Genomic DNA, 25908 nt, shown 5'->3' with positions numbered 1-25908 from the left:
ATAATCTGACCTGGTTTGAAATCTAATTGAACAGTTTGTGTGCACATGCACACCCATATGCTTAAACAAAGCCCTAGGCTTAACCAGAAAAAGCATACTTATAATTATGTTAACAAATTGAAGAAGGCCTTAGAACACGGGAGTCAAACTTGCAACGTCACGTGACATGTCACGATCCATCACGACTTTTTTCCCCATTGCTGGCAATGGGGCGGGTGCGGTTTTGGCATGACGCATCCGGCCTGTGGGCCGGCAGTTTGACACCCCTGCCTTAAGAAAGTCAAGTTATAATTTGAAGGATTCACAGGAGGGCATTCTTTTACAAATTCCCATCCCAGTGTCTTACCTGTACTATAAACCAGCCACAGTCTCTTTATGCTGAGGTATTCACATAGCAGTAGCAATAGCACTTAGACTTATATACCACCTCATGTTGCTTTACAGCACTCTGAGCAATTTACAATGTCAGCATATTGTCCCCAATAATCGAGGTTCTCATTTTGGTGACCTTGGAAGGATGAGTCAATCTCGAGCTCCATCTTAAGCATTTTGGCATTCGTAAATCCTAAAAATAGACACTTGCGAATAATCAGGGTTCAAAAGAACTGTATACAAACTGAGGCCAAGTCAGATTTCCCCACACGTTAAAATACCTGCATTGCAATTTGAGGCTATGAAAATATAAACATAAACACTAATAGTACAGCTGTTTTCTCCAATGGAATCAGGACGTTCAACTATTTTTTTAGGAAAACATGGGAATCAAAACACACTGACATAATCATGCTAATTTAAACCTGTATTTTTAGGCACATTTGAACACTGGAACAGGGTAAGGAGCTTTTATAAAAAAAAAACTGTTCATGCTATCATGGGATTACATGGCATTAAGAGAAAGAAAGTTCATTCTTAATAAATTTTTTATTCTGAGAAGGAAAGAACGTTATCACAACAGTTTGAAATAGCATGATTAAAGACTGCAGCACTCCCACGAGTGGTCCAAGATATGTACAGTATATGAAGAAAAAAGTTGTACCTCAGAACCGATCATGATCAAGTTTAAAATACCTGACTAGAGGTACATGTGCTATTAGATTTCCTTCAGGTCATGACCAGCATGAAAAAAAAAATCAAATATCAGGACACAGGTACTCAGCCTAGATTTTTGCTCACAGACACAGCAATATGCTGTGTTTAAGGGTTAAAATCAGATTATGATTTAATGTTGGCACTGAATCCTTAAAGTGAGAAAAATAAAACACCAAACTTCTACTTTTCCCTCATTTACACACATCAAAACTATTCACACTTAAGGATGTGCCCAGCTGCACACAAATTAAGTCTTTTCAAAGATTAAAAACTTTAATAGCTAATACTGGAGGCAGCTTCTTTGCTTCTCGGTATAAATCCTCCAGCTATTGGTTCCTAAGAAAGAAAGAGTTTGCTAAGGTAACTCTTTGACAGAAAACAAATGACAGTCTCTGGAAATCACTCCCTTTCTACACTGAAAATGCTCAGACAATTCAAGTTTCACATATTCAGGAAGACAGAAGATTTAAGGCTCTGGTGGCAAATACAATCCTCTGAGCGAAGTTTTTCTAGAGTCAAGATTCAACACATAACAGGTTTTTTTCCCCTTGACTCCAAAATTCTTGATCTCAGATTTAGATAGCATCCAACTGAAGTTACGTCTGGCAAGATATTCTCTCCTCCGTGGAAAAGAGGTTTCAGTAATCCATGTTAGGAGCACTTGACGATTGCCTACAATTTTGTAATGTTTGTTCTCTTTTATTAAAATTATATCAACATTCAGGAACTACTTTTAGTAAGTTGAAGAGGCTGTGCTCATAGCATCATCAGAAATTTTGGTACTGGCTGGGTGGATGCTTGCAAAATACTTGACATCACTGTCATTATCCATCTGGAGGGCCACAATTGTCTGCTCTACAGCCTCTTGATGGGAATTAACACACATCAGAAAGTATTCTGTATGAGGGGAAAGAAAAACAAAGGAAATGGGAAGGGAATGAGTTATTAGTCATGCCCCAATCAGCAAAATTAGGATGTTGCAGAAATGAAATGTAAGCTAAAGTCCACAGGAGCCAAGAGATTGTTTTCTTTTTCTCTCATTTAGTGTTCATATCTTCTTTTACCTCAATCCAAATAAACAAAATTGGATCATCTCTACTGCAATCAGTAATTTCATTCTGGCTTCTGGGCCAGTTCCTTACTCTAAACCTAACCCACTTCACATTTTTAATTAAAAATGATTGATTCTACCTCATGGGTCCTTTTCACTCTGCAGAATTCAGGATGAATTCTTCACCTTGTTTTTTTTTTCTTTCTTCTCCACCTCCCACTGTCCTTCCATGTTTACAGGTACTTTCTCACAAATTATGCTTCTGTCTCCCTTATTCAATTACCTTCCTAGGTCTTTTCTAAGCTATCAGCTTTGCCAGTAAAATCTCTTTATTATGCAGTATTTTCTTTCCAACTCATTTTCTGTTCACATTCTTAATCCCATAAATATTTTTCTCCAGTCTGTCTCCCCCCCCTCCCCCTCCGGTTACTAGTCTCTTTCAATAATCATTTATCAGGTAATTCTTATTTCTCAGACTGTATAAAAAGGGAGAACATTTTTGAAAGAGATTCTTTTTTCCCACTGTAATATACAGTTTTGGAAGGAGTAAAAGGTAAAATGTAATCTTATCAAATATATATCCAATTCTGTCCAGTGGATTTACTCCCCATATGGGTGTTCAGGATTGCAGATTTGTTCATGAACACATAACCTTGAGCCTCCGTGCTATCAGCCCCCTCTACCACAAAGATCCTGCAGGAGAAGGGCAGTGTGGACAACCGTGGGACCTGGCAGGGTGAGATCTGTGAACCATAAGCACAAAGCTTTCACTGTGTCCCTGCACAACAGATACAGTGCCCTTTCTGACCTTAATAGGGACATTAAGGAGACAGGTAAAGGTATCTGTGATAATAACTCAAATAAGCAGGGGATCGTGGTCTAAGATGAAAAACTTGTTTTCAACAGGGAGAAGTGCGAATCTGGTATTACACACCAGTCATGCAAGAACAGAAAGGCATCCCAAAAGAGAAGCCACCTTCTGGTTGGTGATTCAATTATAAGGGATGTAAATTTAGGAAAGGACACAGAGGTTTCGAAAGAGGTCAGGTGTCTTCCAGGTGCTACTGCCAGTAGGGACAACAAGTGTATTTTTAAAATAATCAAGAATTTATTTATTTTATTTTTATTTTAATTCCATTTATATCCCGCCCTTCTCCGAAGACTCAGGGCGGCTTACAAGCTTAGCAGTAATGCCAGCAAGGACTGTGATGTGGAGGCTATTGTACATCTTGGCACTAACGATCTGTCCCCAAAGGATGTACTCTCTGTGCAGAATGATTTCCAGAGCTTAGGGCAGGAACTTAGCAGAATAGGCTGTAGGCTTACTTTTTCAGAGGTTTTACCAGTGTATAAGGAGCAAAATGGAAAAGACCAGCATATAGCACAATTCAATATGTGGCTAAAGGAGTGGTGTAAAGGGGAAGGCTTTGGATATATTAGTCACGATGTCTGTAGCTGGTCCAATGAAAAAATGTACAAAAGAGATGGTTTGCATCCTTCAAAGAAAGGGACTGAGTTTCTCGGCTATAAATTCACAGATTTTCTGGAGGAATATTTAAACTAAACAGCGGGGACAGTGAGTTAACTGATATAGAACATCCCTGTCCCTGCCAATCTAAAAATTATAGGGCTATCAATGCATGTAACATAGATGTGTGTGCGCACAAGAATATCAACCTTGCTGTCAAGCAAAATCAAGCTTCTATTAGTGAGTGCCACACAAAGTGCACTAACCAAATAGGTGGTAAGACAATAGGGGAACTCAGGCACCACACAGATTATGTAGAAAGTAAACACAGGGTCACACATAACTCAAATGTCTATACACCAATGCACAGAGTATGAACAGCAAATAGGGTGAACTAGAAATTCAGGTTAATGAGGGCAGATATGATATTGCCATTACGGAAACATGGTGGGATGAAACCCACAAATGGAACACACAGCTAGAGGGATTTAAATTATTTAAAAGAAACAGACCAAATAAAAGAGGAGGTGGAGTTGCCCTCTATATAAGGAATAACTACATCTCTACAGAAATAGAGCACAACAATAATGAAAACTGTAAACTTCAATGCATTTGGGTCAATATAAAAGGGAGGGGAAATGACACTGCCATAAGTGTATACTATAGGCCAGCCAGCCAACCAGAGGAAATAGATGAACTTTTTGCTAGTCAGCTAAGGTATGTAGGAAGCACATCACAATAGTAATGGGGGACTTTAACTAACCTGACATCAATTGGGAGACAAACTCTGCACCAAGTGGAAGATCAAACAGATTCCTGACAAACCTAGCAGACAACTTTGTTACCCAAAAAGTAGAGAAGGGAACTAAGGGATTAGCCATTTTGGATCTAATTCTCACTAACAGAGATGAAATGACAGAAGATGTTGAAGCCACAGGAACCTTGGGAGGAAGTGATCATGCAATATTGGAATTCAACATTATGGAAGCACAAGCAATAGAACACTTTCAAACTAGAGTCCTGGACTTTAAGAGAGCTAATTTCAATAAACTTAGAGGGCTTGAGAAGGATTCCATGGATGAGAATCCTCAAGGGGAAAACAACTCAAGAAGCTTGGGAAATTTTGAAAAGTGAGATAATAAAAGCTCAGTCTAGCACAATACCAACGAAGAGGAAAAATAACAGCTCTCAAAAGAAACCAGTGTAGCTGCATAAAGAACTCTCCGACAAATTGAAAGATAAAAAGGACAAGTATAGAAAGTGGAAAGAGGGGCACATATCAGCAAATAGCCTGAGCCTGCAAAGATGAAGTGAGGAAAGCTAAGGCTCAAAATGAACTAAGGCTTGCGACCAAAGTCAACAATAACAAAAAAAGCTTCTTTCAACATGTAAAAAACAAGAAAAAAGTGAAGGAAATGATTGGTCCATTAGTGGGTGAAAGTGGCAAGAAGGTGACAAGCAACAGGGAGAAAGCAGAACTATTTAACTCATTTTTTGCATCTGTCTTTACACAAAGGGAAAAAAACAGACCAACCTATCAAAAATAGTGCCATAAAAAACAGAATAGAAACACAAGTTAAGATAGGCAAGAAAATGGTAAGTGAGCACCTGTCCAGACGAGTTTAAATCACCAGGACCAGATGGATTACACCCCAAGGTTCTCAAGGAACTGGCAGATGTGATCTCAGAACCACTGAACTATATTTTTCAAAGATCCTGGAGCACTGGGGAACTACCAGAGGATTGGAAAAGAGCTGATGTAGTTCCCATCTTCAAAAAAGGAAAAAAAATGGATCCAGGAAATTACAGACCTATCAGCCTGACTTCAATACCTGGGAAGATTCTGGAAAACATAATCAAACAACGAATCAGCAAGCCCCTAGAGGCAAACAAATTCATTACTAAAAGCCAACATGGGTTTGTCAAAAACAGATCATGCCAGACAAATCTTATTGCATTCTTTGACCAAGTGACAAAATTAGTGGATCAGAGGAATGCTGTGGATATAATTTACGTGGACTTCAGTAAGGCATTTGACAAAGTAGATCACAACCTTTTTCTTGATAAGATAGAAAAATTTGGGTTAGACAGAATCACTACCAGATGGATTCGTAGCTGGCTGACCATCTGTACTCAGCGTGTGGTCCTCAATGGAACCGAATCTACATGGAGGGAAGTATGTAGTGGGGTGCCCCAGGGCTCTGTTCTGGGCCCAGTGCTCTTTAACATCTTCATCAACGATTTGGACAAAGGGATAAATGGGGAACTCATTAAATTTGCAGGCGACACCAAGCTGGCAGGAACAGCCAACACTCCAGAAGACAGGCTTAAGATACAGGAGGATCTGGACAGATTTGAACACTGGGCACTATCTAACAAAATGAAATTCAATGGTGAAAAAGTAAGGTTCTACATTTAGGCAAGAAAAACCAAATGTACAGGTATAGTATAGGGGGTACCTTGCTCAATAGTAGTAGGGATCTTGGAGTCCTAGTGGACAATCACTTAAATATGAGCCAGCAGTGTGCTGCAGCTGCCAAAAAAGCCAACACAGTGCTAGGCTGCATTACTAATACCACTTTACAATGCCTTGGTAAGGCCACACTTGGAATACCACATCCAGTTTTGGTCACCACGATGTAAAAAAGATGTTGAGACTCTAGAAAGAGTACAGAGAAGAGCAACAAAGATGATTAGGGGACTGGAGACTAAAACATATAAGGAACGGCTGCTGGAATTGGGTATGTCTAGTTTAATGAAGAGAAGGATGAGGGGGGACATGATAGCAGTGTTCCAATATCTCAGGGGCTGTCACAAAGAGGAGGGACTCAAGCTTTTCTCCAAAGCGCCCAAAGGCAGGACAAGACGCAATGGATGGAAACTAATCAAGGAGAGAAGCAACCTAGAACTAAGGAGAAACTACCTGACAGTTAGAACAATTAATCAGTGGAACAACCTGCCTCCAGAAGCTGTGAATGCTCCAACACTGGAAGTTTTTAAGAAAAGACTGGACAGCCATTTGTCCGAAATGGTAAAGGGTTTCCTGCCTGAGCAGGGGGTTGGACTAGATGACCTCCAAGGTCCCTTCCAACTTTATTATTATTATTATTATTAAGTCAAATTCAATTTCACATGCCAAGTATCTTCAACTATAACGTAATCACAATCAGTTTAGTCACTAAAGCAGGATTGGGCAACTATTTTGATATAAGGAGCTTCTCTTTTTATTTTATTTTGTTCTGAGAGCTAAAGTGGGTATGTACAATGGTATGTGAGAATGTCCTTGAGGGAAGAGGGGAAGATATGCTGCCTACCAGCTTCATAGTCAGAGGAAGAAACTTAGGAAGGACCCACCCTAACCGATCAGGAGGTTAAAAAGAGCAGCAGGAGAGTTGTATGTTCAGACTTGCAAAATGCTCTTAATATAACCTTACAAATAAAGTAGAATCAGCTCATCTAGTTATTTCCTGAGTGGTTTACCTAGGAGGGCTGACAGCGTGGCACGAATATAGTAGAGATAATCCTCAACTTACAACCATTCAAAATTATGGCAGACCTCTGCCAAGCTAGTTACATTTTCAAAGTTCTGACGACTGATTATCATACTTTGGTGTTTGGTAACTAGCCAGCATTTATGGCCATTTGCAGCCCTCCAAGATCATGTGACTATGATTTATAATCTTTTTTTTAACCAGAAACCAATGTTTGCTTCTGGTTTCTCACAAAAAGAAAAATGCCCATTGTGAACAATTTGCTTAATGACATCCACGTTTACTTAATGTCTGCTGCATTCACCTAATGCTACGTTCACTTAAGGACCACTGCAAAAAAAGCTAGTATAATTGGGCATGGTCATTTGATGACCCACTAAATGACTAGCATGACTTACAACTGTAATTCCAGGCTCCGTTATGGTCATCATATTATATAACGTTGTAAAGAACAGAGGCAAACCTTTTCACCCATTTGGGGTTTGTTGTGGGGAGACTTAAAAAAAGATGATTTAAGCCTCCCCAAGAATTATTGGAATTCTCTTGGGGCCTACTTGCATTATAGGAAGAGTTTTTACAGCTGAGACTTCAGGCAGCCTTGATCATTAACTGCTTTAATTAAATACTACCTGGAGAAAAACTGGTTAAAAGTAGGAGAAGCAAATTCTGTACTTCCTGAGTACTTTCTACCTACCTATACTAATACTGTATCTCCATTTCCCCCTTGTCCAAACCTGACCCTTAGAAAACTTTATAACCTCCTAAATTTTGGCTACAATACTCTCCATATTCTAATTTAGTTCAAAAATTACAGTCCAATTTAAAACAGAGGATTATTCAGTGGCCTCTGTCATTCCCTTCTAGGTAATAAGAAGATACGAAACTACTTTCAAGATAATGGGAAAGACAGCAAAGCAATTTGATAATGTTAGTTACTACCAACCTTTCTCTAGAAGTGTTTGTCTTAAGGTTTTTGCAAGCAGGACTCTAACGTTTGGAACTCTGTCAGAGGCCAAGTGTAGCAAATGGGGCAGTAGATATTCAGCAAAGTGATCCATTGGCAGGCAGTCATCTTCTATAATAGTCTGAAAAAGAATGACATCTAAAACAACTGCTTCATTAAATTAAACCAATGTTTAATGGTGGACAGTGAGGTAAGCAGTAAAGGCTTAAAGTAGCATGGAACAAGAATCTATGTCAGATTTGGCCTCTTCTTTTTCTTTTCTTTCTAGTTTTGATGTTCTTCTCCTAGTCAGCCTCTTCTTTCCCACTTTGTCATAAATACAGTCAGTCAGTTAAAAAGAATGCTTCTTTTGGGTAATGCAATATGTAACAGTTACACTAAATTACACTAACTCCTGGCTTGTTTAACTACAAATTTTGAATAGGCCACAAATGCCTGTGATGATATAATATGCTAAATAAATTATGCTAAACTACAATATGGTAATTAAATTGGCATAATTAATTACTAAATAATTGGATTAATAACTGATTAAATTAGGTTGAGAAGATGATTAGCATTTACAATAATCCAGAGCAAGCTACTGGGATTCCCTCCCCCCCTTTTACGTAAGGAGCAGAGAAAAAAAGAATAATACAGTCAGCAGCTTGTACCTTATTCCTTTTGTGGCCATTTTCATACATTGCATTTTAAAATGCAAAATAATTCAGTACTGAAAATGGAGGAGCCACAGAAAACAGTGATTATGAAGAGGAAGAATAATTCTCACCTGGCAAATAAAGACAAATGCTTGCCGACCAGACCACTTTGGACATCTACAGAATCGTTCAATCAGTTCATTCATAAGATCAATCACAAATGTTGGTGTTGGAGCATTGCACAGCTTCTTTACCATTTCACTAACCTAGAAAACATGGTCCATTACGTAAATCAATCATCAAAATAGTTTGTGTATTCAACTGTTGTGTTCAAGGACTGCTTTTTAACTTATACCAGCTTGTAGGAAATCCATCGAACAGAAGAAACCTTGTCTGCACAAAGGTTGAGGGCAATAGGTCGCAGATAATCATATATGTCTCTGGGACTATACAGATCAAGAAGTAAAATCAGCTGCCTACAGGAACAGAAAAAACAAAACAAGAAGTGATGATTATTTTTAAAAATCACAATAATGATTTTATTACAATTAAAGTTAAGGAGTTGACCATATGCTAATTTATTTTTTGCAACTGTCTTAAAATATAACGAACCTTTGAAGATCACTATTATTCAAACCCTTATGGTGTTTATCATTTATCCTGAGTGCCATTCTTCAGTACTGAAATAAGGTTGTTGCAGGGGTTATTTCTGAAATCTAATTATTGGAACAATAATTTAGAGCAGGGGTCCCCAGCTCCTGGTCTGTGAATCGGCACCAGGCCACACAAACTAGCAAAGCCCCATCCACCGGACGCAGGAAGCACGTGAAACCACGCCCCTTCCGGTCTATGAAAAAACCTCTCTCCACAGAACTAGTCCCTGTTGCCCAAAGGTTTGGGGGCCACTGATTTAGAATGCTGGTTATTTATTAATCTCTGGAGATGAGTTGAACTTTATGGAGATATTTCCATACAATGATGATATGATTTCTCAAATACAGTGCATGGGGGCAGCGATATGCCTAAAGACATATGCTGAGTTTTTATAAGAATCTTCTATCCCTACTTCTTCCATTACTACTATTACTATTATAACCTACACTAATATGCTGCTCCATAATATCAGAGCCATCACAGAGAATTGAAACCAAGCAACAATATTTTTCTATTTTATGGAAATGCAAGTTCCCTAATGGTTTCTTCTGTATGAACACAGAGAATGGGTCGGTTCTAGTTGCCAGTCCTTAAGTTGCCTTGTACCAAGCCATATGGAGTCTGATAGGCACCTTCAATTGCATTTGGAAATTTAGTGGGAGGCTAAGCAGGTTTACCATGAGTGAAAACTATCACATTCCCACTTGTCCTCCAAAACACCTAGGCGGGCACAGATCCAGCCAATACACGGCGGAGGACATATTTGACAGCATTCTGGTTACTTGAACCAAAATACTAGAAGCTTCAGCTAACATTGCAGGATGTTATGCCAGTCATTGCTTCAAGCACCCTCCCATGAAGAGTTCAGACTGAGGTGAATCTGAGCAATTCTGTTGACAAAGTTGTGAGCAAGAGAGTCAAAGTAGCCAGATGGGTGATTTATTTGTAGAGATTTCCCTAAAAGGGAATTCATTAGCTTAAACAAGGCCAATGGTTGGCAGCCTGCCAATGCAATAAGGTATGTTTCAATAAAAATAAAAAAAGAAGCTGGCATGCTACCAAGCAGGACACTAGCTTTCATAATAATTTTTCAAGATGCCTTTGGATTCTACATCAGTTTCACAGGCATGCTGAGAAAATAAAAGAGTAGTTATAGCCAAATGTTTTGTTTGTAAATCCTTCCCCACCAAAAGAGGAAGTCATGGGAATACATATAGAACTATCGTGAGTAAATAGAAAAGGAGTGTTGCAATAACTTTGCTTGCTTGGTAGTAAATTGGTGTTTTGTGACCAGTCACAGCCACCTTAGAAGCCAGTCTGTGAATGCCATTGCCGGTCATTTTGTTTAGCATTCATGATGTGGTCTGAAAATATCAAATGTATTTACTGACTCAACAATTGTTGGATTTATTGCTGATCAACTCACAGGAGATCCAGCATTCATAGGACATGTTAACATTAAATGGCTGTTCTTCATATTTTCCATGCTAGCATTCTTTGCCATCATTTCTGGCACATTGAAAAGGATGATACATTACAAAGAATTGTGATCTCTCCCAGCATAGAACTTTTTAAAGTCCTGATCGTACCTAGTATTTCCTATCTGAAGGAAACCATAAGATAGCAGAAACCGTCTGCTCTACTGACACTCTGCTGATTCTGAAGCATTCTTTAATATCTATAGGTCACCCACTACCTATGTAGCTTGTTCCAGATTCAGCAAGGAATGTTTTCTTGGTTAACTTGGTTAACTCTTAGAACTAAAAGATTTGTGCACTATAATTCCAAGTATATTAGTTTAGTAGGAAACCTCTTTGAATTAAAACTCAATTCAGAATAAATTCTGAATAAGGACCTACTTATGAGTAACCACTGATTGGTGTTAGTTATTAATTTCTTATCTGGCAGGAGAAAAATTAAGGGGCTGGTTTTCTATTTTCTCAAAATCTTAACTATGTTCATTTTGAAACAGTATAATAATGGCTATCTTAATAATCACTTTAAGAAGCATTCTCCAATTTTGTTCTTATTGTAAATTTTCTAAATACTTTGCTTAAAAATACAATAGGGTGGAGATAATATCAATAACTGCAACAAACCAGTACTTATTTCCAAGCATTATGTAATGAGACTTTTCAACTCATTTTCTTGCCTCAGTCCTTGATGATGTTTATTGCCAAGATGTTATTGCTAAGGGTATACAAAACCTTCCTGAATGGTCTGCAATGACAGTGGGGAAATGTCTAAGTAGCCCATTGGATGAGGTAAGAAGAAATATCCAATCAAAACAAACCATTTCCAATATGAGCTCCTTGGATTGCATTGTGGCTAAGGATACAGATTATCAAGAGAAAAACAAGACTGATCTTGGTTCAGATGTGACAAGCCAGCAACATGCCCTTGCACATGTGCTCATATCTAATTATCACAAAAACGTACTCAGCAAGCTCTGCTCGGAAACGCCAGTTCCTGCTATTGTCTGTGACCAAGAATTCCTGAAGTTGGTAAAGATACTCCCGCCTTTTATCAGGATGAAGAAGCTGGAATAAATAATTATGAACACTCTTTAAGAATCACACAGAAAATAAAAATTGCTAAGAGAAACTGAGTAAATCACTGTATAAAAAATGAAGTTGTCTTAAAAGGCACTTTTGAGATTGTTGTAAGACAGCAATATGCAATATAAAATTACATCAGAAATTAAATTATAAATATAATCATTTCATAAATAAATTTGACAAGTTTAAACACAGAACAATATAGGAAAGAAGGAAAAAATACCAATTTATTTTTGGATATATATATATAGATATAGATATATATAAGAAGAATGTACCTTCAAAAAATCATGTAGGTGCTTAAGCACACCAATCCTAACTTCATCAAGATCTTTTAAGAAGCCATTAAAGACTGGAACCAGATCACCTGCAGTGAGCTGATCCCCAAGAATGACTGCAAGTTCATGTATGGAGAAAGCTAACGTTCTTCGAACTTTCCACTGAAAGGACACAAGCAATTATGAATTACGTATACAAAATGACTCCAGTTAATTGCATCGCTAATACAATATTAAAGCAAAACAAGGGAAGATACTTTTGAATTTTATCAGAAGAAAAGTTAGAAAAAACAACTGTGGCAAATAGGACAAACATGTTCAGGAGAAAACAAATGATGCCCACTTGTTTCTCTCCTGATTTCTTCAAAAATTATTTTGACTCTTGTTAATCCAGGAATATTAAACCAAGTATTTTTATACCAGAAGCCTTCTTTTTTACCAGATTGGATACCTGATATGTAACTTAGCCTCCCTATACTTCAAAGCAAAATACAGGATTGGCTCTTCAATTTTACACTAAAACAATTCCACTTTCTTGGTAATGTCTTGGTAGAGCAGTTTTGTAACAATTACTGAGCAGGAATTAAAGTATTTTTCTAACTCTTGCTGTTTTTTCTTTTATTAGATAGCCAGATTTATTTCCCAAACAACAATTAAGCAGGAAGAATGGTATTTTATACAAATTACATCTCAACAAGCAAACAGATTGCAGTGTAACTATATTGTAGAGTGAAATAAAATTCCATTAGTTATTTGACTATCTAAACAGAGAGATATAATCTACTAATTAACTTTTCCACTCTTCCTAAAACACTTTTCTCATTAAAAAAATCCAAGAAGCACAAGAAATAACCCAACATTTGTTTTGTTTTTTTATTACGCCAACCAGACAAATTAAGCTTAAGGTTGCACAACAAATTTCTAAACCATCCAAATACAATCTGAATTTTTTATTACCTGCATGTCAGAAGCTAGCGTCTCATAGGTGTCTTTCAGGCAGTGCCAGTTCTGCCTGCCTAGGGTAAGTGCCACTCCTGGAAGGCTATAGGCACAGTGTTTGGCAATCTCAGTATCAACAGTCTGAGCTCGAGAAGGATCAGTCATTGATAAATACTGGTCTAGCAAGGCTTGAGGTACAACATCCTAAAACAGAAAAACAGAATTTAGAAGTCATCTGAAAGAGCTAAATCCCTCTACAAAATCAGAAAAGGAGAATGCATGGCTGTCTCTTGAATGGTGTAAAAACATGTCATGCATTTATGGTTGCATGCTCAAATGAAATTATGAGGTGGCCAATCCAAAGAAATCATCTTGGACCGGATACTAAAATATCCTGTCCAAGATTTACCTGTTTGGATTAAAGAACTGGGGAAAATTTTTCATATCGTTAATGATTTCTCTCCAACCTTCTATTTGCAGTTGCCGTCAATTTTAAATGCCTGATTTCTGATTTTATGTTAAAACTGTGAATATTTAGGGATATTATAATCAATGCGTATGCCATGTGTCTAATTCTAAAAAACTCAGATTGAAAAATTGTATGTATAGGTTGAAACTCTTATCCAAATTTGTTACAATCTACACTGTTTGTCCCAAGGTTAAAAAGCGGCATCTCAGAAATAAAAAAGATAAAGGATTTGAGGTTAAAAGATGAAAAAAGGCTACATGTATGCTGCTTCCATTCTGTTTAGATATATTTAAACAAAAACAGATTCTTGGAAGTGTTATATGGCAGTAGCCAAAGTTATGAATATGCAATTTCCTTCTAAATCATGAGTTTGTCAAAAAGCCAAGAGGGAAACCAGTTTCAGTTATGAGGGAACAGTAAAGATTAAAATTGGAAAATAAAAACTGATAATTGTAAGAACAGGATTAGAGCAATATCTTTAGCCTTTTCCCCCTAGTGTAAATAAAGCAAGAAGGAGAAACAGAAATACAGCTTGACCTTGCATGTTTATTTTTTGTTCTCTCAAGGCTCACAGAGACCTGGAACATTTAAATTCCAACACTGTGTCAAGTCTCACTAACAGGAGAATAAAAATTAGAGCGGATAAATAAACTATAAATATCTACATACCACCAGAAGTCTTCTGTATGTAACCTCTAACTAGCCAAAATAGTATCACAGAGCAACAGCTTTTGATTTAAGAAACCTCAAATGGCAAATTTACAGAATGCATCCATAACCCAGGACCCATGAATCCCGTGGGATTGAAATTTGGTGAATTTATGACTGCTTCAGTATTGCCATACTGCTATGCCACCGCCTGGAGGTTCAATAGATCAGTCATACCCTTCCCCTCTGGAGGCTAGATAGAGTGGTTCCACCACTGGCTGGTAGTCAGCTGCAGTTAAGCCACTGGAGAACCAGAACTTGTTCTTATTCCTATTGCTTTTTTGTCCTTGGACATTCATTTTTTCTGTTTAGGTATGAAAATATCTCCAAAATGATGGCCCAACAGGTTAGGGGTTATCTAGTTATAGTCTAGAGAAAAAGGCTTAGCTTCTATGGAGGTATAGCTTCTCTATGAATCTGAGAGAAACATTTAAAATGTACCTGAATTTTAGATTTTTTTTCTTCTTCAGGGCTGAAACAACTATTAGTGTTCAAGTCTGAGTCATTGTGAATATAATGAAGAGTAGATTCTACAATGTCCTGAAGGTGTGGAGGGGGAAAAAAACACATTTTTTAAAGAAAGACTTTAATAGTAACTGTGTACAGCAACATTTCAGGCATATTCACACAGCACCGAATCACTACGTAGAATTTCATGTGAGTGTTAATACTAATTTAAAAATTCTTAAATTATGTCTTTTCTTTACCTCAACAACATCATTGATTAAAGGCACTGTGTCATCCTGGATTAATGTACAGTTTAGTTGGTCTTTGATGCACACTTCATTTTGACAGTTTGATAACTTGCCCATGCTTGCTGCAGGTTCCTCTTGAGGATCTAGACTGGAAGCTCGGAGAGCAGCAGAGAGCACCTCCACTTGGGCTGTGTAGAAAGAAGTATGTGTGATATATCAAGAAAGGTTCTCTGCACAGCAATAATGTACAGAGATTAGTAATTCAGCATTGCTTCCCACAAACATTCTGAACATACAAGTAGGGAAAAGGCAGAGAGATCTCCACTGGTAACGTTGGGCAGATTCATCCATATCTTTGTGCTCAAGGCAGGCATCCTCTTCAGAGTTTTCCCTGACCTCTGGGAAACCAAGTTAATTCATACATCAAAAAAATTCATAAATGCACCCTAATTTCCAATCAGTGTATTAAGTAAAAAACCAAGTTCGAAAATCATAAGAAATGATTAGGATCGTCGACATTTTTCGAAAAAATATAAAACAAAGACAAAGACTGAAAGTAAATCTAGTATTGTTTTTTTTTAATTCTATTAAGCCTTTTTTTGGGCTTTCTAAAGTCTTTCACGGTTAAAATAAAAGTTTGGAATTATTATACAGAAATCATGTTACCACACATTGACACAAAAGCATGTTATTATAAAGGTAAAGGTAAAGGTTCCCCCTCACATGCGTGCTAGTCATTTCCGACTCTAGGGGCCGGTGCTCATCTCCGTTTCAAAGCCGAAGAGCCAGCGCTTGTCTGAGGACGTCTCTGTGGTCATGTGGCCAGCATGACTAGACGCCAAAGGCGCACGGAACGCTGTTACCTTCCCACCGTAGTGGTCCCTATTTTTCTACTTGCATTTTTACGTGCTTTCGAACTGCTAGGGTGGCAGAAGCTGGGACGAGTAACAGGCGCTCACTCTGCTCTGCGGCACTCGGGATTCGACCCGCCAAACTGCCGACCATCTGATCGATAGGCTCAGTGTCCTAACCCACTGAGCCATCGCGTCCCTTTTCATGTTATTATACATATATGTAAATTCTACTTAAAATCTGACTATTGGGAGAGTCTTCATAATATAGTAGCCTGTTTAATGGAGCAAACCAAAAGATCAAACTATAGCATTAGAGGTTCTCAGAACCTAATTTAATTGTACTACTAGTTGTTAAATACACTATAGATGAAAGCAACACAGGGGATAAGCTGTTAATTCTGTTTATTTACCTACTGAGAAAAAGGTCACCTAACTTATGATCTCAAGCTAGCTTTTTATTTCTTTTGAAAAGAAAAAAAAAACCAAAGTTCTTAGATACAGGTGGTAAAATGTAAATGTAGTTGTAACCATTATCAAGAAGACCATTAAGCTTTATAGCTATACTTTTCCCTTCCTTCCCTCCCTTTCTTTTCTCTCTCCCCTCTACTTCTTTTCTTTGTACTTTTTTCTCTTACTTTCCTTTCCTTACTTTTTTTTTCAAAATTCATATACCTTTTATTCTTTTAAACATTTCTTTAATAAAAATTATATGAACAAAAAAAGAAAATTAATTGCTGTTTTTCCTGGACTTTGTTCAGCACTGGAAGAAGTTATAGAAACTTAAATATGTATTATTTCCACAAATAAACAATCCAAACAGTTAAAGAGAACATTCGTATGGTTTTCCCAAATATTTATCAATCTTGTAAAAAGAGCCTTCAGGGAGTCAGAAGTATTATTATATTCTGCAGAATAAAGGAAATGGAAAGCAGAGAAGGTGCTAAAAGTTGCCTTTTTGTGGGAGAAAAATATAAGCATTACTTCCACTTTGCTGATCTCTCATTTAGTCATTGCACCTTATAACGGTTATTTGCTCATTACTCTGCAAAAAATTAGCCTTTTAACATAAATTACACTGAATAAATTTCCATGCTACTTTAAAAATAAAAGGATTCTACTATTTATTCTAGGACTATACTTTAAAGGCACATTCCTATGAAATGGGAGAATTTCTAGATTTGTAACTTTTTTCTCACGTTTGACATTTGAACTAACTTTATAACGCATAACTTTATTAGTTATATTGATTTGGGCTTCTGATTAGTATTATCGAGCTTTTTCCCAATTCATCTTGCGCTAATCCGATCTTCAGTTCTCAGGCTTGACTAAACCATTGCTTCCTGAATTGCAGTATTTATCCAGCAATTGCCATTTTATAAGGCAGGAATACAAAGAAAGTGTAGCTACAGAAGATGTGAACACAAAATAGGTCACATGAGAATAAAAAAGAGACCGGTCTCTTTTTTATTCTCATGTGACCTATTTTGTGTTCACATCTTCTGTAGCTACACTTTCTTTGTATTCCTGCCTTATAAAATGTGACTGATATTGGCAAAATCATGCTAGAACCACAACAGCATGAGCAATGTAAGTATTGGACCAAAGTAAAACAAAAGTGATATGTACAATAATTAGTAAAACTAATTAATAATGGAAACGTTTGGACCCTTATGAAAACAAACACAAGAGATAATATAATTTCAGAAAAACCCAGTTTCAACTGAAGTAATATATTACTGTCCTTAAGTATGCCAAAATGTTACTATTAAATGTAATTTAAAGCAAAGGAATAGGATTTGTGGGTCTGTAACCTGAAACTGATAAAATGAAAAACTATTTTTTAAGACAGGCCACAGGCTAACAATCATTTAGTTGAACCTATTTTTCCTATTGTACTAAGTCTCTCTCTAACTAGCTTTTATTACTTCATTTCACTGATTTTATTACTATTTAGAATTTTGTCTGTCATGCCTTTTTTTCTCATATTGCTAAAATATTGCAATTCAACATCCTTCCTGGGCTTTTCTCAAATTAGCAATTTCCTGCTTTTCTAAACTGTGTTTACTTCCTTTTTCTCTGCTTCCTTGCTACTGCTCCACAGAGAAAGTTGGTAGATGCTGAGACAATTAAAGCATTATTTTACATCTTTTATGAAGCATTTACCAAAGGTAAAAATTATGCATTCAATCACCTATTTCAGATGTTTCCTACTATAATCTTAAAACATTAAATCGTTTAAATATTCTTTTATTCATGAGTTTTTAAAAAAGTAACAGACGGGAAAATCATTTCTTGTATATCTATCTTACTTTTACTTCCTTTAGTTTTTCCTTTATTTATTTTTCTTTGCACTTATATTTTATTGCTACATTTTTAGTTTTTTATCTTTCCATTTGTAAACTGTAATAAACATTATTATAAAAAAATCTAATTCAAAGCTTAACCTATACACCACCACAATGTGTTATTTACCTTTAACATCTGGATCATCTATATGAGGCTCCAAATTTTCTATCATTTCTTCCAACTCCTTTCTTGTAGCCATTATGTTTAAAGATGCACATGCCATAACCTCCTGCTGTCCTTTCTGATTTGCTAAACCATTTTCTCCTGCATTTTCCTGAAGCTCTAAATCAAGGTCTATCTGAGGAAGTGGAGTCCTCCAGAAATGGAATGAGTCATACAGTTCTTGCTCCACAAGTGAGTTTTCCTGTGAATACAATGCAGGCTCCGGTAGCACTGCTAACGTACAGTGATCAAAACTGGGTTCGTTCTCATCTGAAGGTTCTCTGCGTGGTTCTAAAGACAAAGTACTACGTAGCAATGCCTCATCCTTGAAATAAACAAGGTTACTTTCTGCTGTGTCATTTTCAGGGGTGGCTTCAAAATTGCATTCCTCAGTATCTAAAGACAACTCTGTCTGGCTTTGTACATCATGTGTGGACACATCTTCTGAATCCTTATTTGTTTCACTGCTGGATGAAAATAGATGTCAATATTAGTACATCTCATCTAGTAAACATACATATGAATCTAGCCAGAATACAAATAAGGATTTGTATTAGCAACTTGTGAGTGAGAAAGGGGAAAAGGAAATGAGGATTTGTAGGATGGCTGAACAGGAATAACAAAAACAAACAAAAAGGGGTAAAAAGCAGAACGAAGTACACAGAACAGTAGACATACTGTAGTACACAGGAAACTGATGTCAACTTCTGGCATATTTCTGTCAAAAATTACTCACTCTGATTTGTAATAACAACACATAAGCTCACTGACTCATTCACAGATGGAAGCCTTAAAACCATTAAAGATTTTCTATAATAAACAGAAATTTGGCATAAACAAAGAATCATCTTTCAAAATATTAGGAAAAAACTGGAACATGTTTTATCATAATCTCTCAGAAAGTGAGAGATTCACTTCTAAAGAAAGATGAGCAAATATGAAAATGTGTGGCGAATATTTTATTTCAAAATTATTTTCATTTTAAGTTATTTTCATTATCCATACCTTTGTTCTTCTATAAAATTCTGACTGTCAGTGTTCTTACATTCTTCTTCTCTAAAAAATTGACCACTGCTAGATGGATTTGCAAATGTTGATATAAAAGGCCCCAGGGATTGAAAGGCAGCTTGGCGAACCTGGAAGAACATATTCCAGAGAAAACTATAGCTATTGTATTTGGCATGATTAGGGAGGTGATGCGCTTGCAAAAGTATGTAGCAGGGAATTTTTGCATTTGGGCTCAAAAATGAAATATGGCAATATGCTACCTGAACTATCTGAAAAAACTATTGATTACATGCATTTATTTTGATAAGGTTTATTATGGATCCAATTTTATTTCATGAAGAATAATAGCAGTTTTTAATCTCTATGCTATTTTTAGTACTAAGAGAGCAGTAAAAGTAAACTATCTAATTAACTAACTGTAAAATGAAAGCATGAATGGTATCAGTAGTAATCTCAGATATCATATAAACAGAATTGAGCAGGGATGTTGTGGGCGGGAGAAAAACCGGCAGGAGCGACTTATTGAAATGATTTCCAATTTTCCCTGTCAGCTTCTCCATTGACTTTACTTGTGGAAAGCTGGGAGGAAAATTTGCAAAAGGTTGCAACTGGCAATTCTGTGACCATATTGGTGCTGTATGGTGGTGCTGCAGTTCCAATGGTGGAATTTCAAAGACCAGTCATTTGTTCCTTTTTTTCAGTGCTGCCATAAATACGAACAGTCACTGAAGAAATGGACACAAGCTGAGGACTACCTGTAATAGGGACAAAATTGGGAAAATCTCACCCGTATTAAATACATTCTCAGCCTTCACAATTATAATGAAGTATTGGATAGATATAATCAATGGGTTGCATCCAAATGGGATATCTGTGGATAGACTTTTTTTGAATTTGCACCAGGATTCAGTGAAGTTTCCAGAAAGAGAAAAATATGTGGGGTTTTTTTTCATTTTTCTCCACAACTCCTAGTAATATTTTTTCATACTATTCCAAAGGTCTTTAATTCTAAGAAAGCTTCTCAAATAGCGCAGTGGAAATAAGCAAAGATATCTTCTCCAAACCCTCCTCCTAATCTACATTTTAAACATACCCACTGTATACAGTACAAACCACTGGTTCCAGAAGAATAGAGGATTGAATAGTTTTCTTTATACATGACCCACCCTCAGGTTAACTGTACTTATCTCAGAATAAGTGAATATACAAAGAAATTGAGAATGTAAAGAAATAGAAGGCAAATTTAATAACTTACCCATCGTGAAGGGTCACTGATAAGGTTAATAAAAAGTGTTGACAATTTTGTTCGACGGACTTCCTGTGATGTGGCACATGAAACAGCCATAAAGCATTCAGCACAAGCCTTCCGCACACCCCACACATTATCGGAACAAAGCTGGAAAAATCTAGGTAACTGGAAAATAGAAAATATGATATCAAATACAAATGATTTAATCTGGGTCTTCTTTTTTTAAAGTTTAACCATTCCTTATAGACTTGAAAAAATTTAAGAAATTTTTAATGTGGGTCAGGCATGTCAAACTCTTAACGTCGCGTGATGTATTGTGATTTTTTCCCCATTGCTGGCAATGGGGTGGGCACGGTTTTGGCCTGATGCATGCGGCCTGCAGGCCAGCAGTTTGACATGCCTGATGTAGGAGCTAGGTAAGATTAATAAAGTATGGACTGTTTTAATTTTTTCTTAATATTTCTGAAACTATTCTACTAATTATTCTATTGCCTTTAACAATGGCCAATATTACCTTTGGAAACATAAAATAGGGTAATTCCATCTTTTCACAAGTAGAATAATCCACACTTCAGAAGGAAATATGTTTTTTTACAGTGACTTATCAGTGAAAGCAGAGATTATAGGAATGCATTCAAAGACAAAAAGTAATGACATAATTCAATAAAATCACACTTAGTACTATTTGCAATATGCCAAAAATGTGCTTGTATCCTATCGAAATGAAAAAAAAGTAAGTCTTGTTCCGGGTATAATATGCAATAATGCAGAATCTATTGACAACAGACTGTATTCCTGAAGAAATGATCGTCAAAAATTAACTCTATCCTATCCATTTTTATTCACACTCCCAAAAAACTATTTAAATGCCCATACTGAAATTCAGCACAATTTTACGATTAAAAATTAAATAAAGATAGAACTTTGACATATGAAGCTCACCAGCATTTCTTCAGTGGCTTGCTGTCCAACTACACTACAAATATCTCCAAAATTGGCTGCACACACCTGGACGAAAATAATTATTTTAATTAGAACTGGAGATGAATGAACTTAGGAAAGTAATAGTTTAGGGATTCGAAGATAATTCAAAAAAGCAGGACTATAGTTCAATTGTTTTTAAATAGTACTTTTTAATTAATAGCAAGTATTTTATTTGATCAAAGATTAATTATCCACTGCAGTTCTCATCCTGAAAGTTTGCATGTTATATTTAGGATTATGATGTGATATGCACAAAACTAAAGGAACGTTTTTCAAATTCTAAGAAAAATATTCTCTATTAATCAGCTGAAGATCAAAGCACATACCCAAACATTTCTCTCTCTCTCTCTCTCTCTCTCTCTCTCTCTCTCTCTCTCTCGTGCTTCAGGAACTCTAATTTACCATTCATGAGGTGCCCGATGGAATGATCTAAAAGTAAATCTTTTTTCACATTCTGCTAACTACCATATTCGGGATAATGTTCCCCACAGATTAAAACGAATAATAAACTTAGAAATGTTTGCTTTCAATTACTGCACTTAGTGAAATCATCTGATAATGCTTTGGTTTTGTCAGTAAATCAAGCATCATTTATGCATTTGTCTAAATTGGGCTCTTTTTATGACCTATTTTTTCTCAGCTCTCTGAAACTAAAATTCTGGGAATAAATCTCCACAGAATACTACTCCTCTATGGCGATCTTCCTTAGCTTTGTCTTTTTACAAATATGTGGACCAACTCCTCAAATTTCCCATGAGAAATAACATAATTACTTATATCAACACAATTTTAAATTTAACTTGACTTACAGATGCATTATATTTTTCTTTATTCAAACCTTTAGGTTAGAATGTAATTGAAATTCTTAATATAAATAGTTTAGCTTATCATCATTTTAGCCATTGTCTATCCACTGCAAGATGAAGGCCTTTTTCACCTATTTCCAACCAATACAGTCCTGAGCTTTCTTTTGCCAATTGGGCCCACAATACTTGCTGATGTTGTCGATCCATCTTGTTTTAGGTCTCTTTCGTGAACACTTTTTATCAAGTGGGATCCATTCTATGACTGCCTTGGTCCAACCTGCCATTAGTTCTTCTTGCTATGTGACCAGCCCGTTTCCATTTCAATTCTTTTACTCTCTTGATGATATTGTATAATTTCGTTTGTTCTCTAATCCATTTGCAGGTCTTTCTATCTTGTCTTGCAATGCCAAGCATGTATCTTTCCATGGCTCTTTGCACCACTTGTAGCTTTTGCATTGATTGTGAGGTTAGTGTCCATATTTCACTGTCATATATCATATATTAGAACAGGTAGCATGCACTGATTGAAAACTTTTCTCTTCAGGCATAGGGAGAAATTGTTCTTGAAAATTACACTTAGCTTGCCGAATGCCTACCAACCAAATTTAACATGCCATTCAATTACCTTTATTGTATCATTTTCCATTGAGATCCGTTGGCCAAGGTATATGTAGTGATCTATTACGTCTAGTTCTTCTCCAGATATAATTTTTTCTTTCTTTGGTGAATTTATTAAACATAACCTAGCTCTTTTTCAGGTTTATTTGTAAGCCAAATGGTTCTCCTGCTTTGTGCAGGTCTTGTATATATGTCTTTGTAGCTCTTCTGGGTCTTGTGAGAAGAGAACAACATCATCCTGCAAATCTGAAGTGATTTAAATAGGCACCATTGATTTTTATTCCATCTTTTGCCCAGTCTAGTTTGTGAAATACTTCAAGGCAGGCTGAGAGAAGGATAGGTGATATTGTATACACTTCATTCTGTGTTGATTTCTGATTTAAGATCATTAAGACAAATTGTTACCATTTTTTTCATATACTGATTGTAGCAAATTTATGTAAGTAGTGTCTACACCTTGGTTGAGCATGCATTAATTATTGCTTGCTGGAATACTGAGTCAAATGCTTTTTTGTAATCAATGAAAGCCACGCACAGAGGTATGGTGTACTCGCTGTGCCTTTCAATGACTTGCCGAGCAAATCTAGATATAGATCCATTGTGCTATAACCAGTTCTGAAACCTACTTGCTCCTTTAGCTATGCATCATTTAATGTTAATATTCTTTTTGCTATTATCTAGGTGAAAACCTTATAAATGACTGAAAGAAGGCTTATTGGGTGATAGTTCTTTAAATCATCTTGGGCTCCTTTCTTGTGTACAAGAATCACTTCAGCATTTTCCCATGCATTGGGTAGTTTTTCTTCTCTGAGGCATCTCGAGTGTAGTTTTGTTAGTATCTTGTGTAAATTGTGACCACCAGCTTTCAGCATTTCAACCATAACAGCTTATCTTATAGCAGACTACCGACAGACACATAATGTCTAGCTCTTAGTTAACAGTGAAGGTTTTTTTAATAAAAAGCAGCCTAGATTTATAAAGGAAGAAAGCATACCTTCCGTACATGAAACATTCTACAATCACAGCACATTTCACAAAATCTAGGAAGAATGAGTCTCTCTGTGATGTCCTTTCCAACCATGGAGGCCATTTTGCACATTATCTAAACATAATGATAATCTGAGTTAGCCATCTAGCAGTCCAACTTCTTTAAATTTATAAACCTATGCCTCTGCATCCTATAAATGTACATGTATGTGTATTTGTCTGCACTAATAGACTGAAACATTATCAACAAAAATTGAAATAAAATTATTTGTCAATATAAAGTTAGTAGAAGATACATACAAATGAGCTGTGATATTGACAAAATGAAGAACTTTTGGTCAGTTTACTATAGCACTCTACTGCATGTCCACAAGCAGCAGTAGATATGAACAATTCAAAGAAATATAGATTTGATACTAGATGTTTGATTTTTTTTGGTTCAAGGATGTGTGAGCAATGTGTCACAATAAATTCTAATCCCCTCATCCTATGTCATCACAGCCAATAATGGGGATGATGGGAACTGCCCATCACTGTTGTAAATCACATGGTTTGGGAAGACACACAGGAAGTTATACCCATATAAGCAAAGTCTCCTTAATTAAAAAGTACACTATGATGTTTTTTTTAAAAAAATCCAAATAAATAAAGATCAGGCTGTAAGGCTAGAAATATCAAGAAAGAAAAATGAGAAAAAATTAAAAGTGAATCTGACTGAATATGGGTATGACCTCAGAGCTGGTATAAGTAGGTATAAGGGAAATAATGTTATGATTAAAATATTATGATTTCTCCTCTCAGGCTATCCTGTTTAAGGTGGCAAGTTATCTTATACAGATTTCCTGTCAGGCTGCTATGACAAATTGGTACAGAACTTTGTTGATAAGTCATCCAGATTCACCAAAATCTAGACACTTTATGGGCAGTTTGTTATGGTGACTGGAGCAATATATTGACATGTTATCTGGAACTCAGCCAACTATGTGTTTGTTCCTTGTCTCCCCTGACTCCTTTGGAGACTACTGACATCTGAGAGAAGGTTAACACCTTGCTTCAAAGGAGCTAGTATCAGCAGCCTTGAAAAAGGCTTGAAAGAGTTTGCCCATTTCTTCAGAGACCTCATGATTTTTTAAGTATTTGACAACTATCATTTTTAGTCAAGCATCCCCTTTCTAGAGATTATTGATTACTGATTATTGAGACTTTGGTCAGTGTATAAATATAGAGGAATACATTATCCCAATTCTTTTCTGGCACAATTCAGACCTGGGCATCAGATGCTTTTTAACATTTACATGAAACTGCTAGGCAAGGTGGCCTGGAAGCAATCTGCTTTTTATGGGGCTGTCTTTGAAAATCACTTGGAAGCTTCTACTTACCCAGAATGCAGTGGCCCAGTTACTAGACAATACCTGCAACATAAGCATATTAAACCCGCACTGGCTCCCTATTCATTTCTGAGGGCATTTCAAAGGACTGGTTTTGATCTTTTAAGATTTACATTAGGGGTGTCAAACCTTGCGAATTTGACACCCCTGATTTACATGGTTTGGCATTGTGTACTTGCATGAACACCTTCCCTCCTAATTTCAACATATCCAATTTAGATATCCCAGGAAAAATACTTCTCACCCCCTCACTTTTGTGAAGGAGATAAAAGAGAGGGAGAAGCTCAGAGATGTGCCTTTCCTGTGGAAGTGCTTTTCTCAACCTCTGACCTGCCCCTACTACCCCACTGACTTTGGGAAAATGAGCTGACACCACGAGACTGACTGACCCCTATGTGATAATCTAATTTGGATTGTTTTTCTATTTTTTTTACCATGGATATTTTACTGTATTACTGAAATGCTATACCCACTGACAGGTGGGTTTTTTTTGGTGAAGTTCTG

At 36.5% G+C, this 25908-nt stretch overlaps 1 protein-coding gene and 1 long non-coding RNA gene across 3 annotated transcripts in view; one reads left to right on the top strand and one right to left on the bottom strand.

The window, feature by feature from the left end:
• Positions 1–355: 355 nt before the first annotated feature.
• PPP4R1 (protein phosphatase 4 regulatory subunit 1) overlaps positions 356–25908 on the bottom strand; it is a 44919-nt gene continuing 19366 nt past the window's right edge. The window contains exons 7-20 of one of the 2 annotated variants that reach the window (XM_081325268.1): positions 24024–24131; positions 21564–21629; positions 20628–20786; positions 19370–19500; positions 18329–18831; positions 15015–15190; positions 14749–14847; positions 13149–13334; positions 12192–12353; positions 11795–11895; positions 9057–9177; positions 8833–8967; positions 8043–8184; positions 356–1986 (exon numbers count right to left, since the gene is read on the bottom strand). In XM_081325268.1, the coding sequence (XP_081181394.1) occupies positions 1823–1986; positions 8043–8184; positions 8833–8967; positions 9057–9177; positions 11795–11895; positions 12192–12353; positions 13149–13334; positions 14749–14847; positions 15015–15190; positions 18329–18831; positions 19370–19500; positions 20628–20786; positions 21564–21629; positions 24024–24131 (2253 nt within the window). In that variant the 3' untranslated portion in view covers positions 356–1822. The remainder of the gene's footprint in view (positions 1987–8042; positions 8185–8832; positions 8968–9056; positions 9178–11794; positions 11896–12191; positions 12354–13148; positions 13335–14748; positions 14848–15014; positions 15191–18328; positions 18832–19369; positions 19501–20627; positions 20787–21563; positions 21630–24023; positions 24132–25908) is intronic. The other variant, XM_081325269.1, reaches the window with a different exon arrangement.
• On the top strand, positions 18011–25829 carry LOC308666433. The gene is made up of 3 exons (XR_014026127.1): positions 18011–18024; positions 18483–18556; positions 25624–25829. It is a non-coding gene; the product is annotated as an uncharacterized lncRNA (long non-coding RNA).

The sequence above is a fragment of the Vipera berus genome, assembly GCF_964194415.1.
Source record: "Vipera berus genome assembly, chromosome: 3".
Lineage (NCBI taxonomy): Eukaryota > Metazoa > Chordata > Lepidosauria > Squamata > Viperidae > Vipera > Vipera berus.
This window is presented reverse-complemented; position numbering and strand designations above follow the sequence as displayed.